Raw genomic sequence first — 19,773 nt, forward strand, 5'->3', positions numbered from 1 at the left:
GTGTATGCAGGCAGAGATGTAGGCAGAGTCAGCTATGATCATCTTCCTCACTCTCTTTCACCACACACCCATCCATCCAGCCCACTCCCCAAAGTCAGGAAGCCTGTGACATTCACTTTGTTTCACATATTATACTGCCAAATTCTGGTATTTTACCTGTGACCAATTAATTGTCGAAATGGACCCGAATGTACTTAGAAAGGGAAGCAAGAAATCACAAAAACAAAATACATAAGATGCACAAAGTACCTCCTTGGCGAGCATACAAACTCCCTCCAAAGTAGCCATTCAGTGGCGATGTTGCAGCAAACACAAATATAGCTGTACTTAGCATTGATCCTCTCCTGGAAAAGGAGGAAAAGAGAAACAGGTCCTAACTAAATATTTAATAGCATTTTCTCAGTTACAAATTTAAAGATCTTTCATAGAATCAGAGGAATCTCCCGCACTGAAACTCACTACTCTAATCCCACTTTCGTGGCCTTTGGCTAAATCTTTGTTGAATCCATTAGAAAAAACCTTCCCTCTGGTGTGTATAAAACCACCTGAAATTAGGAATTTAATGAATTCTTGGATTTTGCAGTAGAGAAAAATGCATTTGATATTGAGCAATTAACAGAAGAGTGAAGCTTTTGATTTTTTTAATAAATTAAGTTTTATGAGAAACAGCAAATATTGAAGAAAGACACTAGTCTTCAGATACTGAACACAGAAACTGATGATTTCTCTCTTCCTCCCAGTCTCTCAAATCTGTTTTAGTCTCTGCAGCAACAAATGGTCCAACTTACCTTAAAAAGTATACCAATAGAAAGTGTCTACAATTAAATTCTTAATTCTCTAATTCCACAAAGGAAAATTTAGTTTGTGACAAAGTAGATATCACAAACCATAAAAGTTGAGGTCTTACTTTAGAAAACTTAAAGATCCCATAACGGCCTGGTAGTAAATATATCACTAAGTCAGTCCAGGGTTCATCTAACTGCCTCCTAATCTTCTGACTCAAGAGTTGAGAATGCTACCACTAAGTTAAGCTAATAGGTAAGAAACATTCTGCTTCACCGCTGAATCAACTATTGCAGATTATTTTAAAACTTAAACTCTTCACAGAATAAATCTTTTATTTCATACAGAACGTATGTACATCCAAAATGGGATCAAAGTTGCATAATCCAAGAAAAACAGGAAGTGCACTGCTTGTAGGTCACAGGTTTTGGTTAAGCATTCATCAATCTAAAATATCTTTGTCATTACTCTTACTCCTCCTTCAGGTACCATGCCCTAAGAGGGCATTGGCAACCATGGACTTCCAGTGGATTGGTCCATGGTTATGCCTGGCAAAGTACTGTAGTGGTTTGCTGTTGCCTTTAGCAGTATGGCTGACCACGAAAGTCTCCTACTCATACTGCCTGCCATCAGGTGTACTGGAAGGATTTACAGTTGATAAGCAATCTGTTTGGCCAATTTATAAACACACCTTCCATGACCAAAATTCCTGAAGTGAGACTTGAACCTGGAGCTGCTGGCCCAGAGGTAGGGACGCTACCTAATCAATCTTTTATACTAGGGTTACATTAATTCTGCTGTTATTAAGTGGAGTCTGAATCACTAACAGCTGCCATTTGAATATTTGATCATTTATCTCATTATCGTTTATACGGCCTTGATGTGTGAAATTTCACTGCCTTGTCCACCTACATTAAAATGTTGGCTTTGAATGTTTCAGCACATCCGGAAGATGAGAAATCTGTTATATGGATAAACATTCTTGTTTCCAATACATCCCCAAGTACAATGCAGGAAACAGAAGATCAGTGATAATGTATGGCTACCTCTCCCAAGTGGCCAGCCTTCAGATTAGCTCCAACAGCAAAAGTCATGCTATTCAGCATGTGAAGCCATTACTGCCAAGCCCAATCCTGTACATTTGAGTGCCTTTCCAGCATAAGACGGCTGGATGGCAATCGGATTGGAAGCTACTGATTTTGCTTCTCTGTTCAGTTGGGGCACCAAAGCCATCTGCAGCAGCGCCACAGCTTAGGCTGAGACCAACCAAGCTAGCACCATTGAAGGTTGAACGTTGGACCTGCCAGGCTTGACCAGTTCAACTGCTCACCAGAAATGTTGCTGAACCATCAAAATATATTCTAAAAAAGTGGCTCAACCTTTTCAATCTTTTGATTTATGCATGACAGTAGCTCTATGTAAAGTGACACATTAATAAATATCAGCAGTCCAGTGAAGGGAGGAATTTGATCATCAGAATAAATATTCTGCAAGGTTAGCATCTAAAGTGGATCTACAGCACCTTCCTTATCCAGCATCATTGTAAAAGTTTCAAATTACAAATGTTAAGCAACTGGCCTTAAATACTACCCGAGACAGTCTGAAAACTATGACTCAGTCACTTCCAACTTTGAAATCGTCTTCTTTTCATTCATTTCTCTACATCTCTATGACGCAGGCAGCACCTCACCCAAGAGCACATCCTTCACCTGGAAGCCTTGGGTGGAGTGTTGGCAGATTGTTCTGGCACAGGTGCCATTGTAGCCAAGTCTGATCAAGTTCTCACCTAATGTACACACACACACACACACACACACACACACACACACACACACACTCTTTCAAGCAGAGTAGATAGCGATCCACAGTGGAAACCCTGGCTAATATTTTAGTGCCCTAGACCAGAGAGATGATGCCAACTGTAGCCACTCAACAGCTTGACGCAGCCTAAAGATTGTTGCTCAGTCAGTACAAGGTTCAGTTGTGTTCATGTGCTAATGCTGCCCTCTGTTGGAAGGTACAAGAAGCAATTTCTGAGTATAAACAATCCCTTTATTGTTATTGAAAAATTTGTGAAAAGCATGTTTGCACCAGGGCCACAGTGCAGACAACTCATCAGGCTTCATGTTCTTGAGGCATAGAAATGGTGGAAGGCAGGATGTGAAGGACCAGGATCCTGGTCACCACAACAAAATCATAGATAAATGTGTAAAAGCCTATTTATGTACAGCCTTCGGTGCTCTCTTAAATGACTATGGATTTTACCCAAGTGTTTGTGTGAAGAGTTTCCTCCTATCAGTCCTAAATCCGTCTTTCAACAATTTGAATCTGTGTTCTCCCATCCTACTGCCAAGATTTACCTCAAAGGCATAATTTGCATTTATCTTTAATCAGATCATTTACTATCGACAGCCAATCAGCTGTTCAAGATGCTGCTAGTGCGCGCTCAGTGCAAGCCAAAATGCTGAGGGGAAACAAAAAGCACCAATACCATATGACAGACACCAAGCTTGTGAGAAGCACACAAAGGGAAGGCAAAGAATTGATTAAGCAGCTCTCGGTGGTACAATATCTATCACATACATCAGTTAGCTACTCTGATCATTTGAGCTACAGGGAGCTCTGTTTAGAGCCAGCTGTTTAAAATTGGAGGTTGAATATCATTTGAAGCCTTTGTAATAGGAAAGATGCAATACTTTAACTGTTTAATGCCTTTTCTACAGCAATATTGTTGATGAGGTGCTCCAGATCCACTTGAGGCTAACCCTGAAGGATATTAATTTCTAATTATCAAATGATTTCCCTTTGATAAACTGCTGATTTTTTTTAATGTACTCTATTACACCTCTATACAATTCCCTACAGACTTTCCAAAACTTAAGGACACAGCTTCCTCAACTCAATTTTCTGTCCCTTTTCTACGCTGTTTCTAGCACCTGAATGTATCTTTGCGTGTTTGTGTACAAAACTTAACACTACTCAAGATGCAGCTGCCCGAGTGTTGTTTAGTTTCAACATGATATCCCTATCCAGTGACTCCTGCTTGGAAGAGCTTGAGCGGATGCTGGGAAGTACTGAATTAGTTTAGCTATGAGGCACATCACTGCAAATACCCTGTGACATACAAAGATTTTAAAAAATTCTTTTCGCAGGATTTCAGTATTGCTGGTAAGGTCATCACTTTTTGCCCATCTCTAATTGTTCTTGTGGTGGGTTGGTGAGTTGTCTTCTTGGACCACTGCAGTCCATCTGGTGTAGGTACACCCACAGTGCTATTAGGGAGTTCCAGTATTTTAACCCATCGATAGTCAGGACGGTGTGTGGCTTGGAGAGGGACTTGCAAATGGTGTTGTTCCCATGCACCTGCTGCCCTTGTCCATCTAGGTGGTACAGGTAGCTGGTTTGGAAGATGCTGTTGAAGAAGGCTTGGTGAGTTGCTGCAGCACATCTTGTAGATGGTACACACTGCTGCCACTGTGTGCTGGTGGTGGAGAAAGTGAGCATTTAAGGTGTTGGATGGGGTGTTGATCATGTAGACTGCTTTATCTTGGATGGTGTTGAACTACTTGAGTGTTGTTGGAGCTGCATTCATCCAGGCAAGTGGGGAGTATTTCATCACACTCCTGACTTGTGCCTTGTAGACAGTGGACAGACTTTGGGGAGTCAGGAGGCGAGATACTCACCACAATTCCTAGCTTCTGACCTGGGCTTGTAGCCACAGTATTTATATGGCTGGTCAAAATCAGTTTTTGGCCAATGGTAATCCCCAGGATGTTGATGGTGGGGCATTCGGCAAAAGTAATGCCACTGAATGTCATGGGGAAATGGTTAGATTCTCTCTTGTTGGAGATGGTCATTGCCTGGCACTTGTGTGGCAGGAATGTTATTTTCCACTTACAAAGTGTCTTCAATCCAAAGACAACTAGGTGGAGTATCAGAGTTTTGTCAGCACTCAGGGAAAATGAATGACCAGGACAGCTTAAAATTGATAGAGGGGCAACCAGTAAACTGTAAAAATGTGTTTTTTGTTTAGCTACTGTAAAACAGCATAAAAGTAACCTCACAAAGCTGAGTTCAGCAATGTGTGGCAGGAAGTCAGGTCACACTGTGACATAACACAACACACTGAGCCCATCCGTGACTGTTTCCCCCTTTCCCTACAACCTGTGACTTCAGTTAGGATATTTCTATAGGCTCTATTAATTCCAATTTTTCTAACTGCCCCATATTGCACCATAGGAAGCATCACAGCTGTGCACAATCCATTTCTACATGATCTGCTGGAGAATACAACAGATGCGTGAGGGGAAGTTTGAGGGGGCAGTGAGAGCAAAGGCTCACTTTGCCCACTCCAGCTCCTAAGCCAGCAGCTTTGAAAGCAATCTGCCACATTTCCTCGTGTTGCCCAGGCCGAGATCAGCAAGCTCTGTGTAACCTATGGCTCAAACCTGGGAGCTTGCCTGTGGGGTTAATATCTCAGGAGAAAATTTCACACAAAACAAAAAAGCTACAAAAGCACTCTCAAAGACTATATTTTTTCCCTCAGTTGGAACTGCTACATTTTTCACACTGAAAGGAACATTGTACACAATCTTTTTCAGAAACACTTACTAAATTGGCACTTAAAACAATAAATTACTATAACATGAGATATATATACTTACTCTGTGTATAAGTCTTCTACCATTGCCACAACAATGACAATGAAGGACACGAAGAATATCTGACAACCAGATCCTATCAGTGATGAAAATATTAGCGGGTGACTAGATGGTCTGAATACATCACCATGAACTTGTTTCCATCCATACTCATCTCCCAGGTCTCTGTCCTGTTAAAATATAATTTCACTATGGGTTAGACTCATGCACCTTCAATCCAGTTAGGAAACAGCTAAACACTATGCAAACAGGCCAAAATAAACCTCAATAAGCTGGGCAAAAGTCCAAGGGAGCAACATTACAAACAGTAAAGTCCAAATTTAATTCTGGAGAGCTGTGTGTGTAATTTTTGCACTTGCAATCAAATATTTTACTTACTTGAAGTATTTAAATGAGCCGTTTTAATACTACAAAAGGTACCCACAACTGAAGGCATAAATTGTGAACCATCTATAAAGGCTCAGACATGCTCTGCCACAACTGGCCCTTGATCTCCAGAAATCTGGCTTGTACTGGGCTGGTACAGACAACCGGGGCCATTCCAAAAACCTCCTGAATCAGGTCTTTCCCCACAAAGTTACCAAGATTAATGTTATGTTGCTTCCCTTGTTCAAATTTCGAGCAAATTCTTGGTTGATTCTGATACTTTGATACAAGATAATGCCTTGAAGACCACTTATAAATGGTGGCCTATTATTTTGTGCCTGCTCTTCCTATAGAGGAGAACTTAAGTGACCTTTGATGTAAATCATAAAAACTTATGTTGGATGTAGATTAAATACACACACTGCTGCAGTAAGTGCATAAGATCTGACCAAGTCACAATAATATTCTGATCTTTAAGAATTGCAAAAATCAAAAAGTTTGCAAAATTGGGACAAGCAATTCAAATGCTGCGATTTTGCAAATCATGGAATTGTTACAGCACAGGAGGCCATTCTGCCCATTGTGTCTGCATCAGGTCTCCAAGTCAGCAATCCACCTAGTGCCATTCCCCTGCCTTCTCCCCATAAACCTGCACATTCATACTTTTCAGGTAACATTCTAATTTTCTTTTGAATGCTTCAATTGAATGGTCTCCATCATACAATCAGGCAGAGCTTTCCAGGCCCTAACCACTCACTGTGAAAAAGGTTTTCCTCCTATTGCTTCTTTTGCCAATTACTTTAAATCCGTTCCCTCTCGTTCTCAATTCTTTCAAGAGTGTAAACAGTTTCTTCCTATCTACTCTATCCAGACCCCTTATGATTTGGAATACCCCTTTCATATCTTCTCTCAGCCCTCCCTTCTCCAAGGAAAACAGTCCCAACTTCTCCAATTTATCTTCATAACTGAACTTCCTCATCCATGGAACCAATCTCTCAAATCTTTTCTGCACTCCCTCCAATGCCTTCACATCTTTCCTAAAGTGCAGCACCTAGAAATGGATGCAACACTCCAGCTGACACTGTCTTATACAGAAGTTCAATGTAACCTCTTGCTCTTGTACTCTATGCCCCAAATAATAAAGCTCAGGGAACTGTATGTTTTATTAACCAAGCTCTCAACTTACCCTGCCACCTTCAATGATTTATGCACGTATACACACCCAGGTGGGTTCCAAAATCCACCCTACCTTGTCCTCCCCTTGGAACCTGGTCAGTAAGAAAGGGTCGGTCAAAACAGGGTGAAGTATAGTGGGACTGCGTACATCCTGGGCTGCTTCAATTACCATGAAGGCTGTTCTGAACCCTAGAAATACTCAGCAGTCAGGGCTCTAGCAAACAAGCGCTCAATGGTAGAACAGACGGGGGAAGATGTGCCACCTGGAATATCACAACGGCTGTTCCTACAGATGAAGGCTGCAGCAGAACGAAAACTCTTGGTTTCCTTGCCACTGGGTCAAGATTTTCTTCTGTCAAGGCACGAGTGGAAGTTGGTGTGCAATGGTTTCCCATGCTCAAAAACGTCACGCACAGCCGTCTTTCCTTCCGAGCACAGCGACCAGCAAGTGGCGACGGACGCAGGATTGTATTGTCTGGAAGTTTCTAGTCATGATCTGACATGGAGACGGCCGTTACAAGATGGTTGTCTAGCACTTGGACAAGGCTGGGGTGCCTTTCAGCAGCTCTAACTGTGACTGAGCAGCCCTTTTTGGTATCCACTCTGCTCACTTCTTATGGGGAGGGTGAACTAGAAAAGGTGCCCTAAACATATACTGCCTCACCTCTTCAGGCTGGATTGCCTCATCCATAGGGATCGCCTTCTGTCGTAAAAACACACAAAAGAAAAGGAATGTTTGGGACCTGGAACATCATGACCCTCATGGACACACCCGTGAGTGATCGCCCAGAGCATCGCACTGCATTTGTCACCTGAGAACTCCGGCAATATGACATCAACATCGCCGCTCTGAGTGAAACCTGACAAGCTACAGAGGGGCAGCTCAAGGAACTCTGAAGTGGCTATACTTTCTTCTGGAAAGGGAAATCAGAAGAAGAACACAGAGCTTAGGAGTTGGATTTCCCATCAAGAATGAACTTGTGAACCAGCTTCATGAGTTCCGTTTTGCAAGAAATGAGCACCTCATGACTCTCTCAAAATGGCAAGGAACCAATTTGCCACTGTGCTCAGTGTACACGTCCCAACTCTGGACGCAGACAGTGAAACCAAGGAAGATTTCTATGCCAAACTTGACCAAATTCTCTGTGGTGTCCAAGGAGGACAGGCTTACTCTTCTCAGAGGCTTCAACACCAGAGCTGGAAGAGATTCCAATCTCTGGAACAGAACTACTGGCAGAGAAGGAATTGGCAATGTCAACTCCAACGGCATTCTTCTCCTTACCAAATGAGCAGAACACGGACTTATCATTACCAATATCCTATTCCGCCTGAAGAACAAGTACAAAACTTAATGGTCCACGGTCCAAGAACTGGCAGCTGATCGATTACAGCGTCGTCCATGCCCGGAATCACAAAGGTGTCCGCATTACCAGAACAATGAAAGGAGCTGATGACTGGACTGATCAGGGACTTATTCGTTCAATTATGTCCATCAAACTGGCTCCCAAATGGCAAATGCAACAGAAGAGATGTCCACGAAAGCTCAACGTCCAACCTCTGAAGGGTTCAATCAAAAGAGACTGATTCCAACAATGCTTTAGGGAAAAATTTTCAAAGTTCAATCAAGGGCATAAGTATTCAGTGTTGGGATGTCCTCGAGTCCAATATCAAAGCCTGCAAAGAGACAGTTGGATTTTCTGTTAGAAAACATCAGGATCGGTTTGATGAAAATGGTCAGGTTATCAACGAACTGACTGATCACAAGCACAAGGCTTTCTCCACCTGATGGAATGACCCAAACTCAAAGCAAAAGAAACTGGCTAACCAACAAAGACCGAGGTACAAAAGGTGCACCTGCAGCATGAACATGTGGTGGGCAAACAAGGCAAAAGAAATTCAACATCTCACCGACATGAATGATATCAGTGGCTTCTTCACTGCCACAAAGGCCATTTGTGGCCGAAGTACTCAAGGGTCAGCTTTTCTGAGACCTAAGGACTGGGGAGATCTGATCAAGGAAAGGGAAGCTGTCAATGCCCATTGGAGGGAGCATTTTGAAGACCTTTCTAATCACGAATCATCTGTTAATCAGTGCTTTCTATTTGTCCCACAACACCCAGTTAGAGACGAGCTCGGAAGTCCACTGATGCCTATGGAGATTATGCAAGTCATCACACAAATAACAAAGCAGCAGGTGATGATGGAATCCCCACTAAAATCTCTAAGCACAGAGGAGAGGAACTAACATTACAGCTCCATGCCCTTATCCTACAGGTCTGGGATGAACAGGAAGTCCTGAATGATTTCAAGGATACCATGATTGTGACCATCTTCAAGAAAGACGACAACTTCAACTGTGGAAAATACAGAGGTATCTCCCTGTTTCCATTGCAGTAAAGATCATTACAAGAACCTTTCTGAATGGACTTATTACACTTGCTGAAGAGCTACTCCCCAAGTCTCAATGTGGGTTTAGGCCATCAAGATGCATGGCCGACATGATATTTACAGCTCGCCAACTACAAGAAAAATGTTGCGAATATCAACCTCTCTACATAGCATTCTTTGACTTAAAGACCTCCTGGAGGGGGAGGAGGGTGGTGGTCTAGAGCCAGGGGGCAGAGCCTCAGAGTAGAGTAAAAGGTTTAGGGCTGAGATGAGGAGAAATTTCTTCACTCAGGGGGTGGTGAATCTTTGGAATTCTCTGCCCCATAGGGCTGTGGAGGCTCAGTCTTGAGTATGTTCAAGACCTGAGATCGATAGATTTCCACATATTAAAAACATCGATGGATAAAGGTATAGTGCAGAAAAATGGTATTGAAGTAAAAGATCAGCCATGATCTCATTGAATGGTGAAGTGGGCTCAAAGAGCTGAACGGCCTACTCCTATTTCTTATGTTTGACTCTGTTGTGAGGCACCCTAGAAGATTCTGAAGTGTGGATGTCCTCCAAAATTTGTTACCATCCTTCACTTGCTTCATGATAATATGCGAGCAGTGATCCTTCACAATGGATCAATATCAGTCCCTTTTGTGGTTAAGACAGGAGTAAAACAAAGTTCTCATCGCTCCAACTTTTTTTTTGATCTTCCTTGCTGCCATGCTCCATCTGACTAAAGACAAGCTCCCTGGAGTTCAGCTTATTTATTGAATGGACGGAGTTGTGAATGGTCCTGAACACTGCAATCATCAGCAACCAGTCCCACATCCGACCTTATGATGGAAGGTCATTGATGAAGCAGCTGAAAATGGTGAGCGTAGGATGCTACCCTGAGGAACTCCTGCAGCGACATCTTGGGTTGAGATGATTGGTCTCCAACAGCTACAACCATTTTTGTTGGGCTAGATATGATCCATACCAGTGGAAAGTTTTCCCCAGATCCCCAGTGACTTAAATTTTGCCAGGGCTCCTTGATGTCAAAGGCAATCACTCTCATCTCACCTCTGGATTTCAGCTCTTCAGTCCATGCTTGGACCAAGGCTGGAATGAAGCCTGGAGCTGAGTCGTGCTGGAAGACTGAGCATTGATGAGCAAGTTATTGGGGAGTAAATACTGCTTGATAGCACTACCAACAACACTTTCCATCACTGCTTATGGGGCAATAATAATCTTGTTTTTTGTCAACAGGATATATCTAGGCAATTTTCCACTTTGTTGGGTAGATGTCAGTGTTGTAGCTGTACTGGGACAGCTTGGCTAGAGGTGCGGCTAATTCTGGGACACAAGGCTTCAGCTGTGATGTTAGAGATCCACCATCTGTGATAGTGGGGACCTCATGAGGAGGCAGAGATGAATCATCCACTTGCTGCTTCTGGCTGAAGATGGTTACAAATGCACACGCGTGCTGTACTCTGTCATTGAGAATGGGAATGATCACGGAACTTATTTAATTGTCCATCACCATTAAATGTGGCTGGGCTGCAGAGCTTTGATCTAATCCTTTGGTTGCAGGATTGCTTAGCTCTGTCCATAGTATGCTGCTTCTGCTGTTTAGCACACATGTAAGGCATGTTGTATCTTCTCCAGGTTGGCAATTTTTTTTTTAAAAAGGTATTCTTGGTGCTGCTCCTGGCATGCTTGTCCACACTCCTCATTGAACCAGGGTGATCCCCTTGCTTGATGGAGTGAGGGATATGCAAAGCCAGAATCTGCTGCTGATGCCTCACAGTGCCTCATGGATGCCCAGTTTTGAATTGCTAAACTTGTTCTTAATTTATCACATTCAGTGCAATGGTACAGGATATCCTCAGTGTGAAGGTGAGACTTCTTCTCCAAAAAGCCTGTGTGGAGGTCACTCCTACCAATACTATCATAGACAGATACACCTGTGACAGGGAGACTGCTGAGGACGAGGCCAAGTAGATTTTTCCCTTGTTTTGGTTCTCTCAAAAACCTGCCACAGGCCCAGTTTGGCAGATATGCCCTTCAGGGCCTGGCCAGCTTGGTCAGTAGTGGTGCTAGCATGCCACCCTTGATGATGCATTTTGAAGTATCCCATCCAGAGTGGATTCTGTGCCCTTGCTACCCTCAGTGCTGCTTCCAGGTGGTGTTCAATATGGAAGAGTGCTCAGTCATCAGCTAAGGAAGAGGTGTTATGTGGTAAGATGATTTTCTTGCCCACCTTTGACCTGACGCATGAGACTTCATGGGGTCTGAGTCAATATTGGGAACTGAAAGGACCATTCACTCTCAACTATCTATCATTGTGCTGTCAACTCTTGTGGGTCTGTTCTGCCAGCGATGGTGATGGAGAAGTCTAGGACATTGGCCAAAAGGTATGATTCTGTGAGCATGGAAATGTCAGAGTGTTGCCTGACTAGCCTCTAGGTCTTCCAATTTTGGCCCAAGTGCTCATGATGTCAAAGATGAGAACTTTGCAGGCTTGGCTGGGCTGGGTGTGTCTAGGTTGATGCCAGGTGGTCCTTCCAATTTTTGTTCTTATTAGACTTCTATGTAGTGGTTTGATACAACCAAGAGGTTTGCTAGAGAATTTCAGAAAGCATTTAAGAGTCACCACGATGTGGGTCTGTAGTCAACGGTAGGTCAGTCCTGGTAAGACTGCAGATTTCCTTCCTGAGCATTATCACTCAGATGGGTTTTACACCAATCCAGCAATTTCCGCGTCACCTGGCTTTTTATTCCAGATTCGTGTAATGAGTTCATTTAAATTTAAATCCCCCAGCTGCTGTGGTGGTTTTTGAATTTACGTCTCCGATCATTAATTTAGGCCTCTGGATAACTAGCCCAGTAACATACCCACTATTCCAGCATACCCATCCAATCAATCACAGAACCACAACAGCACAGGAGGCAACTTGGTCCATTGAGTCAGTGTTGGCTCTCCTGAGCAATTCACATAATGCCATCCCCCGCTCTCTCCAGAGATCCCTGCACATTCCTCCTTCTCAGATATTTAGAAAATTTAGAAAAATGTGGAAATATTTATGGCACAGATGGAGGCTACTCTGTCCATTGTGTCTGCGCTGGCCGAAATACAAGGCTCCGCAGCCTAATCCCATTTTCCTGCACTTGGTCCGTAGCCTTGAAGGTTACAGGACTTCAGCTGCTTATCCAGTCATCTTTTAAGTGAGTTGAAGGTTTCTGCCTCTACTACCCTTTCAGGTAGTGAGCTCCAGGCCCCTACCTCTGGGTGAAATTTTTTACCCTCATTTCCCCTCTAAGCCTTCTACCAATCACTTTAAATCCATGCCCCTTAAGTCATTGATCTGTCTGCTAAAGTAAATAGGCCCTTCCCATCCACTCTATCCAGGCGCCTCACAACCTCGTATACCTCAATCAAATCTCCCCTCAGCCTGCTCTGTTCCGAGGAAAACAACGCCAGCTTATCCAATCTTTCCTCACTGCTGCAATCTTCCAGTCTGGCAACATCCTCGTAAATCTCTTCTGCAAATCTTAAATGTAAGATTCACCACTAGGAAAGATCTAAAATGTGATAAGGGACCTGCTTCCTTTACTGTGGCTCTCAGCCATTAGACATGGAGTTTGAGGTGCTTGGCAGACATGGTTACTGATTGAAACAAAAATTGAAAATGCTGGAAAAACAGCATGTGTGTCGAGCAGCATCTGTGGAGAGAAAGGCAGTTAACGTTTTGAGTCTGTATGACTCTTCTTCACCCTTTTTCTTTGTGGAAACCTCTTTATTCTGAACCCCTTGAATCTTCCCTTTGAATGCCTCCCACTGCTCTGACGCTGATTTATCTTCAAGTAGTGTTTCCAGTCCACTTTTGCTAAATCGCTCCTCAGCTTAGTAAAATTGTCCTTACCTTAATTTAGAACTTTAACTCCTGCCCTTTGCCCTTTTCCACAACTGTGTTAAAACTAACTGAATTATGATCACTACCACCAAAATACTCCCCCACTGCCACTCCTTCCACCTGCCCAGCTTCATTTCCTAAAACTAAGTCCAGAACCACGTTCTCTCTTGTTGGTCTTGCTACATACTGGCCAAAAACATTCTCCTGAATGCACGTCAAAAATCTGCTCCCTTCATTCCTTTCACACTAAAACCATCCCAGTTAATACCGGGATAATTAAAATCCCCTACTATTACTACCCTACTGTTTTTGCACTTCTCAGATTTGCCTACCTATTTCTTCTATCTCCCTCGTACTGTTTGGGGATTTACAGTACACTCCCAGTAGTGTGACTGCTTTTTTGTTCCTTAGCTCAATCCATATGGCCTCATTTGATGATGCTTCTAACATATCAACCATCCTCACAGCTGTAATTGTTTCTTTAACCAAAATTGCCTACTCCCACCTTTTTTATCCCCCTGTCTACCTTTTCTGAAAGCCTTGTGGCCAGGAACTTTGAGCTGCCTCTTTAAACAATGTTTCTGTAATAGCTATCATACTGCCACATTTCTATCTGTGCCTTCAGTTCATCTGTTTCATTTGCTATACACCTTGCATCGAAGTATATACCCTTGAGCACTGCCAAACTCTATATCCCAGCCTTTGTTTCCTCTGGTTTCCAGACTCATTCGCTAATTTTCTGCCTTCTATTCCCATTTCTGATTTTGTCTCATTTAAATTCACCCTCAGATTCCCACCTCACCCCGACAAACTAGTTTAAACACTTCCCAACAGCTCTAGCAGACCTCCCCACAAGGATATTTGCCCCGGTCCTGTCGAGGTGCAAACCGTCCACAGAATCAGTCCCAATGCCCCAGGAATCTAAAGCCCTCGTTCCTGCACCATCTCTCCAGCCACACATTCATCTGCTCTAACCCCCTATTTCTACGCTCACTAGCGTATGGCACTGGGAGTAATCCAGAGTTTAATACCTTTAAGGTCCTGCTTCTTAATGTCTCTCCCAACTTCTTAAACTCCGCCCGCAGGACCTCGTCCCTTTCCTTTTTTTACCTACGTCATTAATACTGATAATGGGCCACGAGCTCTTGCTGTTCACCCAATGCTGAAGTGTTAACATATAACCCATCTTAAGTTCCTTAATTTTTTTGGTCACTTCTGCCCTCTTCACTCTTGATTCATTAGCTCTTATAGGAGAATCCCAAATCTCTATGACATTGTTAAGTTGTAGTTGGGAATTTGGTGGAGAGGAGCTCCTTTTTCTACTTTTCTTCAGCATCCAGGTGAGTTTTCTTCCTTTGCCTCCAAGCTCGGTGAGTGCAACTTTCTAATACTTTATCTGTGTTAATTATTAACTAATTGACTAATTAAATAAGTACGGTTGGACAGAAACGGCAGGGCTGGTGGTGTGCCGTGACTGCAAGTGGGAATCTGTGGAATGCACTGCAATCCCAGGCAGCCACATCTGTAGCAAGTGCCTGCAGCTTAGGCAACTTTGGCTCAGAGTTGCTGAGCTGGAGTCTGAGTTGCGAACACTGCGGGGCATCAGGGAGGGGGAAGAGTTACCTGGGCACTTTGTTCCAGGAGGCAGTCACAATCTTTTGGGGTAGAACCTTACAGTTGGTCAATGGTCATGGGCTGGAGGGCGTGACTGCAAATCAGGCAAGGAGAAACCAGCATGTAGTGATGGGGGAGCCTCAGGCCCTGACTTTGCCTAACAGGTACGAGGTGCTGTGTGGATGAGAAGGAATGCAAGGTGGATGGTCAGACTGGCCATGGCACCATGGTGAAGGATGTCATTCAAATGGGGGGAGCAAAGAGGAATGTGGCAATGGTAGGGGACAGTAGAGTCAGGGGGATAGATACTATGTAAGAAATTGGGGTCTTTAATAAGCAAGTATTTTCTGCATTTTATGGAATTAGCTAAGCAGCATTGATTGTCTCTCTGGAAAAAGGATTTCTAAACACACTAACCTCTAAACAGTCTTAGTTCAGGCTGCCATGTTGACATTCCTAAGTTGTTCAGATGGCATCTTGTGTAGCCCCTCATCTATGCAATTGTTTAGAAAGGGCCACGATATGACCCTCAGCATGATGTAAACTAAAAAGCTGACCTCAAGTAGGGTGACGAACAGAGGGTAACCACCTTGACAGTTTGGGCACATGTCCTGTATCCATTGGTCAGGAGCGTTTGGACAGATGATTGACATTGGTTAAGCTACCAGCCCCCAGAAAAAGGGTATATTAACAAGTGCTCAGGCACCGGGGCTTTGGCCTGGTGGGATCATATACAGGTGAGGTCCTGGTGGGATCATATACAGGTGAGGTCCTGGTGAGGTTGCAGTGCTCATTGGCAGCTGCCTTCCTCAGAATGGACAAGGAGGAAGAGGAAGATGAGATCAAAACACACTGTGCCAACCATTTGTCCACCATCTGGGATCGGTAAACCGCTCTCAACTGTCACCGGTCGTACACTTCTAATTAGTTAATGCATCATATCTAAATTGTTGTTTCTTAATCAACTTGATAAACCACCTTAAAATTACTTAAGACTAGTTGGCTGCCTATTTAAGTATCTGTGGTCCCTGAAGCATGAATCTTACAACTGGTCTCTGCAACTGTGACTGGGAGATCCGAAGGCTGCGCTGCCTGCCTGGTGCCAGGGTTAAGGACTTCTCCTCGCAGCTGGAGGGGAACATTGTGGAGGGTGGGGGGGGGGCGGAATCCAGTTGTTGTGGTCCAAGTGGGAACCAACGACATAGCAGAACATCATCCTGGTTCTACCTAGGGGAATTTGAGGAGTTAGGGTCCAAATTAAAAAGCAGAACAAGGGTAATCATCTTTGGATTGTTACCTAAGCCACATGTCAATTGGCGTAGGGTCACGCGGATTAGAGAATTAAACACATGGCTCAGAGTGGTGTGGGGAGAAGGGGTTTCGATTCATGAGGCATTGGCATCGGTACTCAGGGAATAGTGAGCCATTCCTCTGGAATGGGCTCCACCTGAACCAGGCTGGGTCCAGTGTCGTATAGCTAGGCCAAGGGCTTTGAACTAACGGGGGTGGGGTGAAGGTGCATACAGAAGGATAGCAATGTGGGTAAAGACAAACAGAGTGGGACAGGAAGGGGCAGAGTTTAACAAAAACTGTACATTAGCAAATAAGGTCATTGCAGGGAATGGAAGTAAAAAAAATGAAACTGAAGGTTCTTTATCTGAATGCATGAAGCATCTGCAATAAGATGGATGAACTAGTGGCACAAATAAACGTAAATGATTTACATCTAATCGTCATGATAGAAACATTGTTATAAGGTGATCAAAAGATGAGAAAAAACAGAAATAAAACAGATTGCAAGAGCTTTTAGAAGTATGTAAAAAGGAAGCGAGTAGCTAAATTAAACATACCAATGAGAAGTTGTCATGGGGAATAAGAAAATGGCAGAGACATTGAACAAATATTGTGTGACCGTCTTCACAGTGGAAGACACATGTTTCCTATCAGAAATAGATGGTAATGTAGGGGATAAAAAGAATGAGGACCGCACTATCTGATAAAACACTGAAATACCAAGGCTACAGAAACCCTGGTCAGTCAATTACTGGGATTATCCTATATCACTCTCCAGTTATTAAGCAATAGATCACTACATCGTAGCTCTAGTTTTAAACTATTAAGCATTTTTTAAAACAATAAACAAGTTACTGCATAAAATATACACTCAATAAAATGTTCTCTTAAAAGGAAAATTAAAAGTCACAGACTTATGACAGCTTATTTCTCTATAAACTGCCTTAAAACCAGCTTTTTGCTTGTCTCCTTATGAACTTTGGGAGTGTTTAAAACCTACCGGCCTGACTACAGTTTGCTAATTTCAACAAAGGACACTCTGCCCCACCCTTTTTTTAAAAAATATTCCTCAAACTGCTGCCAGGTTACCCTAGAAACTAGAAGTGCCAGTTGATTCAAGGAGTAACAGGTTGCCAAGTCCATGACTCAACCAATGAGCAAGTATACCATGAAAATCAAGTGTTAAGACTACCTCTCCCATTTATCAGTGACACAAGAATGCCAAATTTTATAACACATGAAACCACATAGGCAGGGACTATGCAGGTACTTGTTCAAATACATTTATTGTACATTACTTTAAAGGAGCGGCCACCAGACCAAAGCAAGCCTCAAGCTATCCCCATGTCCTAAGACAGGCCAATCATCATTTTGAAAAGTAACTGCTAAAATGACCATTATCGAAGGACAGATCCTTACCATGTCATCCATTTCTTCTTCCTTACTATACCTAGCATAATCCTTTCGTAATGTGCGCATTAAAATCATGGAAACCAATCCGACCAGGAAAATAACCATCATGAAGGAATTGAAGATAGAAAACCAGTGAATCTGTCAACACAAAACAAGTGACATCTTAAGAATTTACACATTAATTTTACTTTACAGAATTGGCATGCAAAGTTATATCTTACAACTCAAAAAACAAATTCCCTGTGCCAAACCAATGTTCAATAAGATAAGCTTTAATATTTACAGAAGCAATACGCCCCTGTGCTTAGAGCCATCAGGCAACTCAACCACACTGACTAAAGGATCAGAGTTACATTCTTAACCTGTGTGAAGTTAATCTCAGCAAGGTAAAATTGTCCGTGCCATCTCTGTATCAGGGAGACAAAGCAAAATAATTTTCAGTGGCTTCTGCTGGAAAACACATTTGTGGACATGGGGCAAGGGCTGGACAGGGTCATCAATGATACCCATCTTGATTAAACAGCACACCATTACCCACTGGCAAAAGGTGGCATACTGGAAGACAGCCAACACCCAAGCACTCATACCTGACTAGAAGTTAATACCTTCAGAGAAGGAAAGTGGACAACAATGGCAAAAATTCATTAGAAGACCAAGAGAAATGACAACACAGCAATTTTTGATTGACAATTTATACCAGAAATGAGCTAACCTAACCTCTAAATAATTTCACTTACTTTATTTACATAACATGAACTACTGACAGGGTTCATGATGAGCCACATTGGACAAATGTTGACCAACTACCAGACTGGAAAATATGATTCATTAGTATAGAACAAGAACATTTATTGTCCAGCATGAACTTTAGTCAACTGAAAATTACTGCATCAATTTTATCTTGTAACGAAAGTTTTTCCAGTTCAGCACTGTTTTAATCTCTCGGCCATTATTTAGAAAAGGAGGTTTACAACACGTTATCAGGGCTTCTGGTTTACAATTTCTCAATACTCAATTTACATTTTATTATTTATACATCTAAATAGCTGTTTATTGATTCAAGCTTTTGCTCCCAACTATAATGTACACTTTAACTGTGAGAAAACCTAGAGAAGAGCTAGCGTATGTTCAAAGTTGTGAATACCAGCAGATTAAATACTGGGAAACCTCAAACAATCTATTGTCCACTTATTCCACTGTTTCTTAACTGCATCAGCTGTAGCTCAGTTGGTAGCGCTCTTGCTTCAGTCAGAAGGTTGTGGCTTCAAGTCTTATGTCTGAGACCTGAGCATAAAAATCTGGACTGGCACTCCACAGCAGTAAAGGGAGGCTGCACTGTCGGAGATGCCACCTTTCAGATTAGAGATTAAACTGCTCCCTCAGTTGGGCATAAAGGATCCCATGGCACTATCGCGAAGAAGATCAGATGAGTTATTCCCATTGCCCAACCCAATATTTACCCCTCAATCAACATCAGCTGACTATTGTTGTTTATTATCACATCATTGTGGGAGCTTACGTGTACAAACCGGCTGTTGTATTTCTAACACTACAGCACTGACTACACTTCAAAAAGTACTCATTGGCCGTAAAACATTTTGGGATGTCCTGAGGATGTGAACGGTGTCATACAAATGCAAATCTTTCACCACACTCATCAAACTTCAATCACAACCTCTGGCTCATTGTAAGCAATTCTATGGGAGACTGATCACTAAAAGCTATATTAACAAAACCCAAATGCAGAAAATCAAAGACTACTCCAATAGTCGTCACTCTACTGTATGACTCAGCACAGCACTCAGCCATACAGAAGTCAAGGCATCAGGTTCAAATCCTAATCTCCAGAAAGTCAGAATATCACAACTGAAGTAATAATTGGGGAGATACAAATTGCTTCAGTTCCCCAGACATATGGAGTTAGGGGGCTGGGGCAGAGAGCAAACTAGGGCTCCAACTGAAATAAAAACAGAAAGTGTTGATGAACTCAGCAGGTCTGACTGCATCTGTGGAGAGAGAAACAGAGTTAAATCTTCAAATCTAATATGACTCCAATTACTGTTTTTCTCTGCACAGATGCTGCCAGGCCTGCTGAGTTTTCCCAGCACTTTGTTTCTATTTCAGATCCCCAGCACCCACAGTAATTTGTTTTTATTTCGGAGCTCCAACTGATTACTAAGCAATGAGCTCAA

General features: G+C 42.8%; 1 protein-coding gene across 1 annotated transcript in view; it reads right to left on the reverse strand.

Annotated features, from left to right (window-relative positions):
* Positions 1 to 19,773, reverse strand: part of tm9sf3 (transmembrane 9 superfamily member 3) — a 134,806-nt gene that overhangs the window by 42,545 nt on the left and 72,488 nt on the right. Inside the window, exons 6-8 of the mRNA XM_078530542.1 lie at positions 17,588 to 17,719; positions 5,448 to 5,614; positions 250 to 344 (exon numbers count right to left, since the gene is read on the reverse strand). Coding sequence (XP_078386668.1) covers positions 250 to 344; positions 5,448 to 5,614; positions 17,588 to 17,719 — 394 coding nt within the window. The remainder of the gene's footprint in view (positions 1 to 249; positions 345 to 5,447; positions 5,615 to 17,587; positions 17,720 to 19,773) is intronic.

This window comes from Cetorhinus maximus, chromosome 27 (assembly GCF_964194155.1).
Source record: "Cetorhinus maximus chromosome 27, sCetMax3.hap1.1, whole genome shotgun sequence".
In the NCBI taxonomy this organism is placed as follows: Eukaryota; Metazoa; Chordata; class Chondrichthyes; order Lamniformes; family Cetorhinidae; genus Cetorhinus; species Cetorhinus maximus.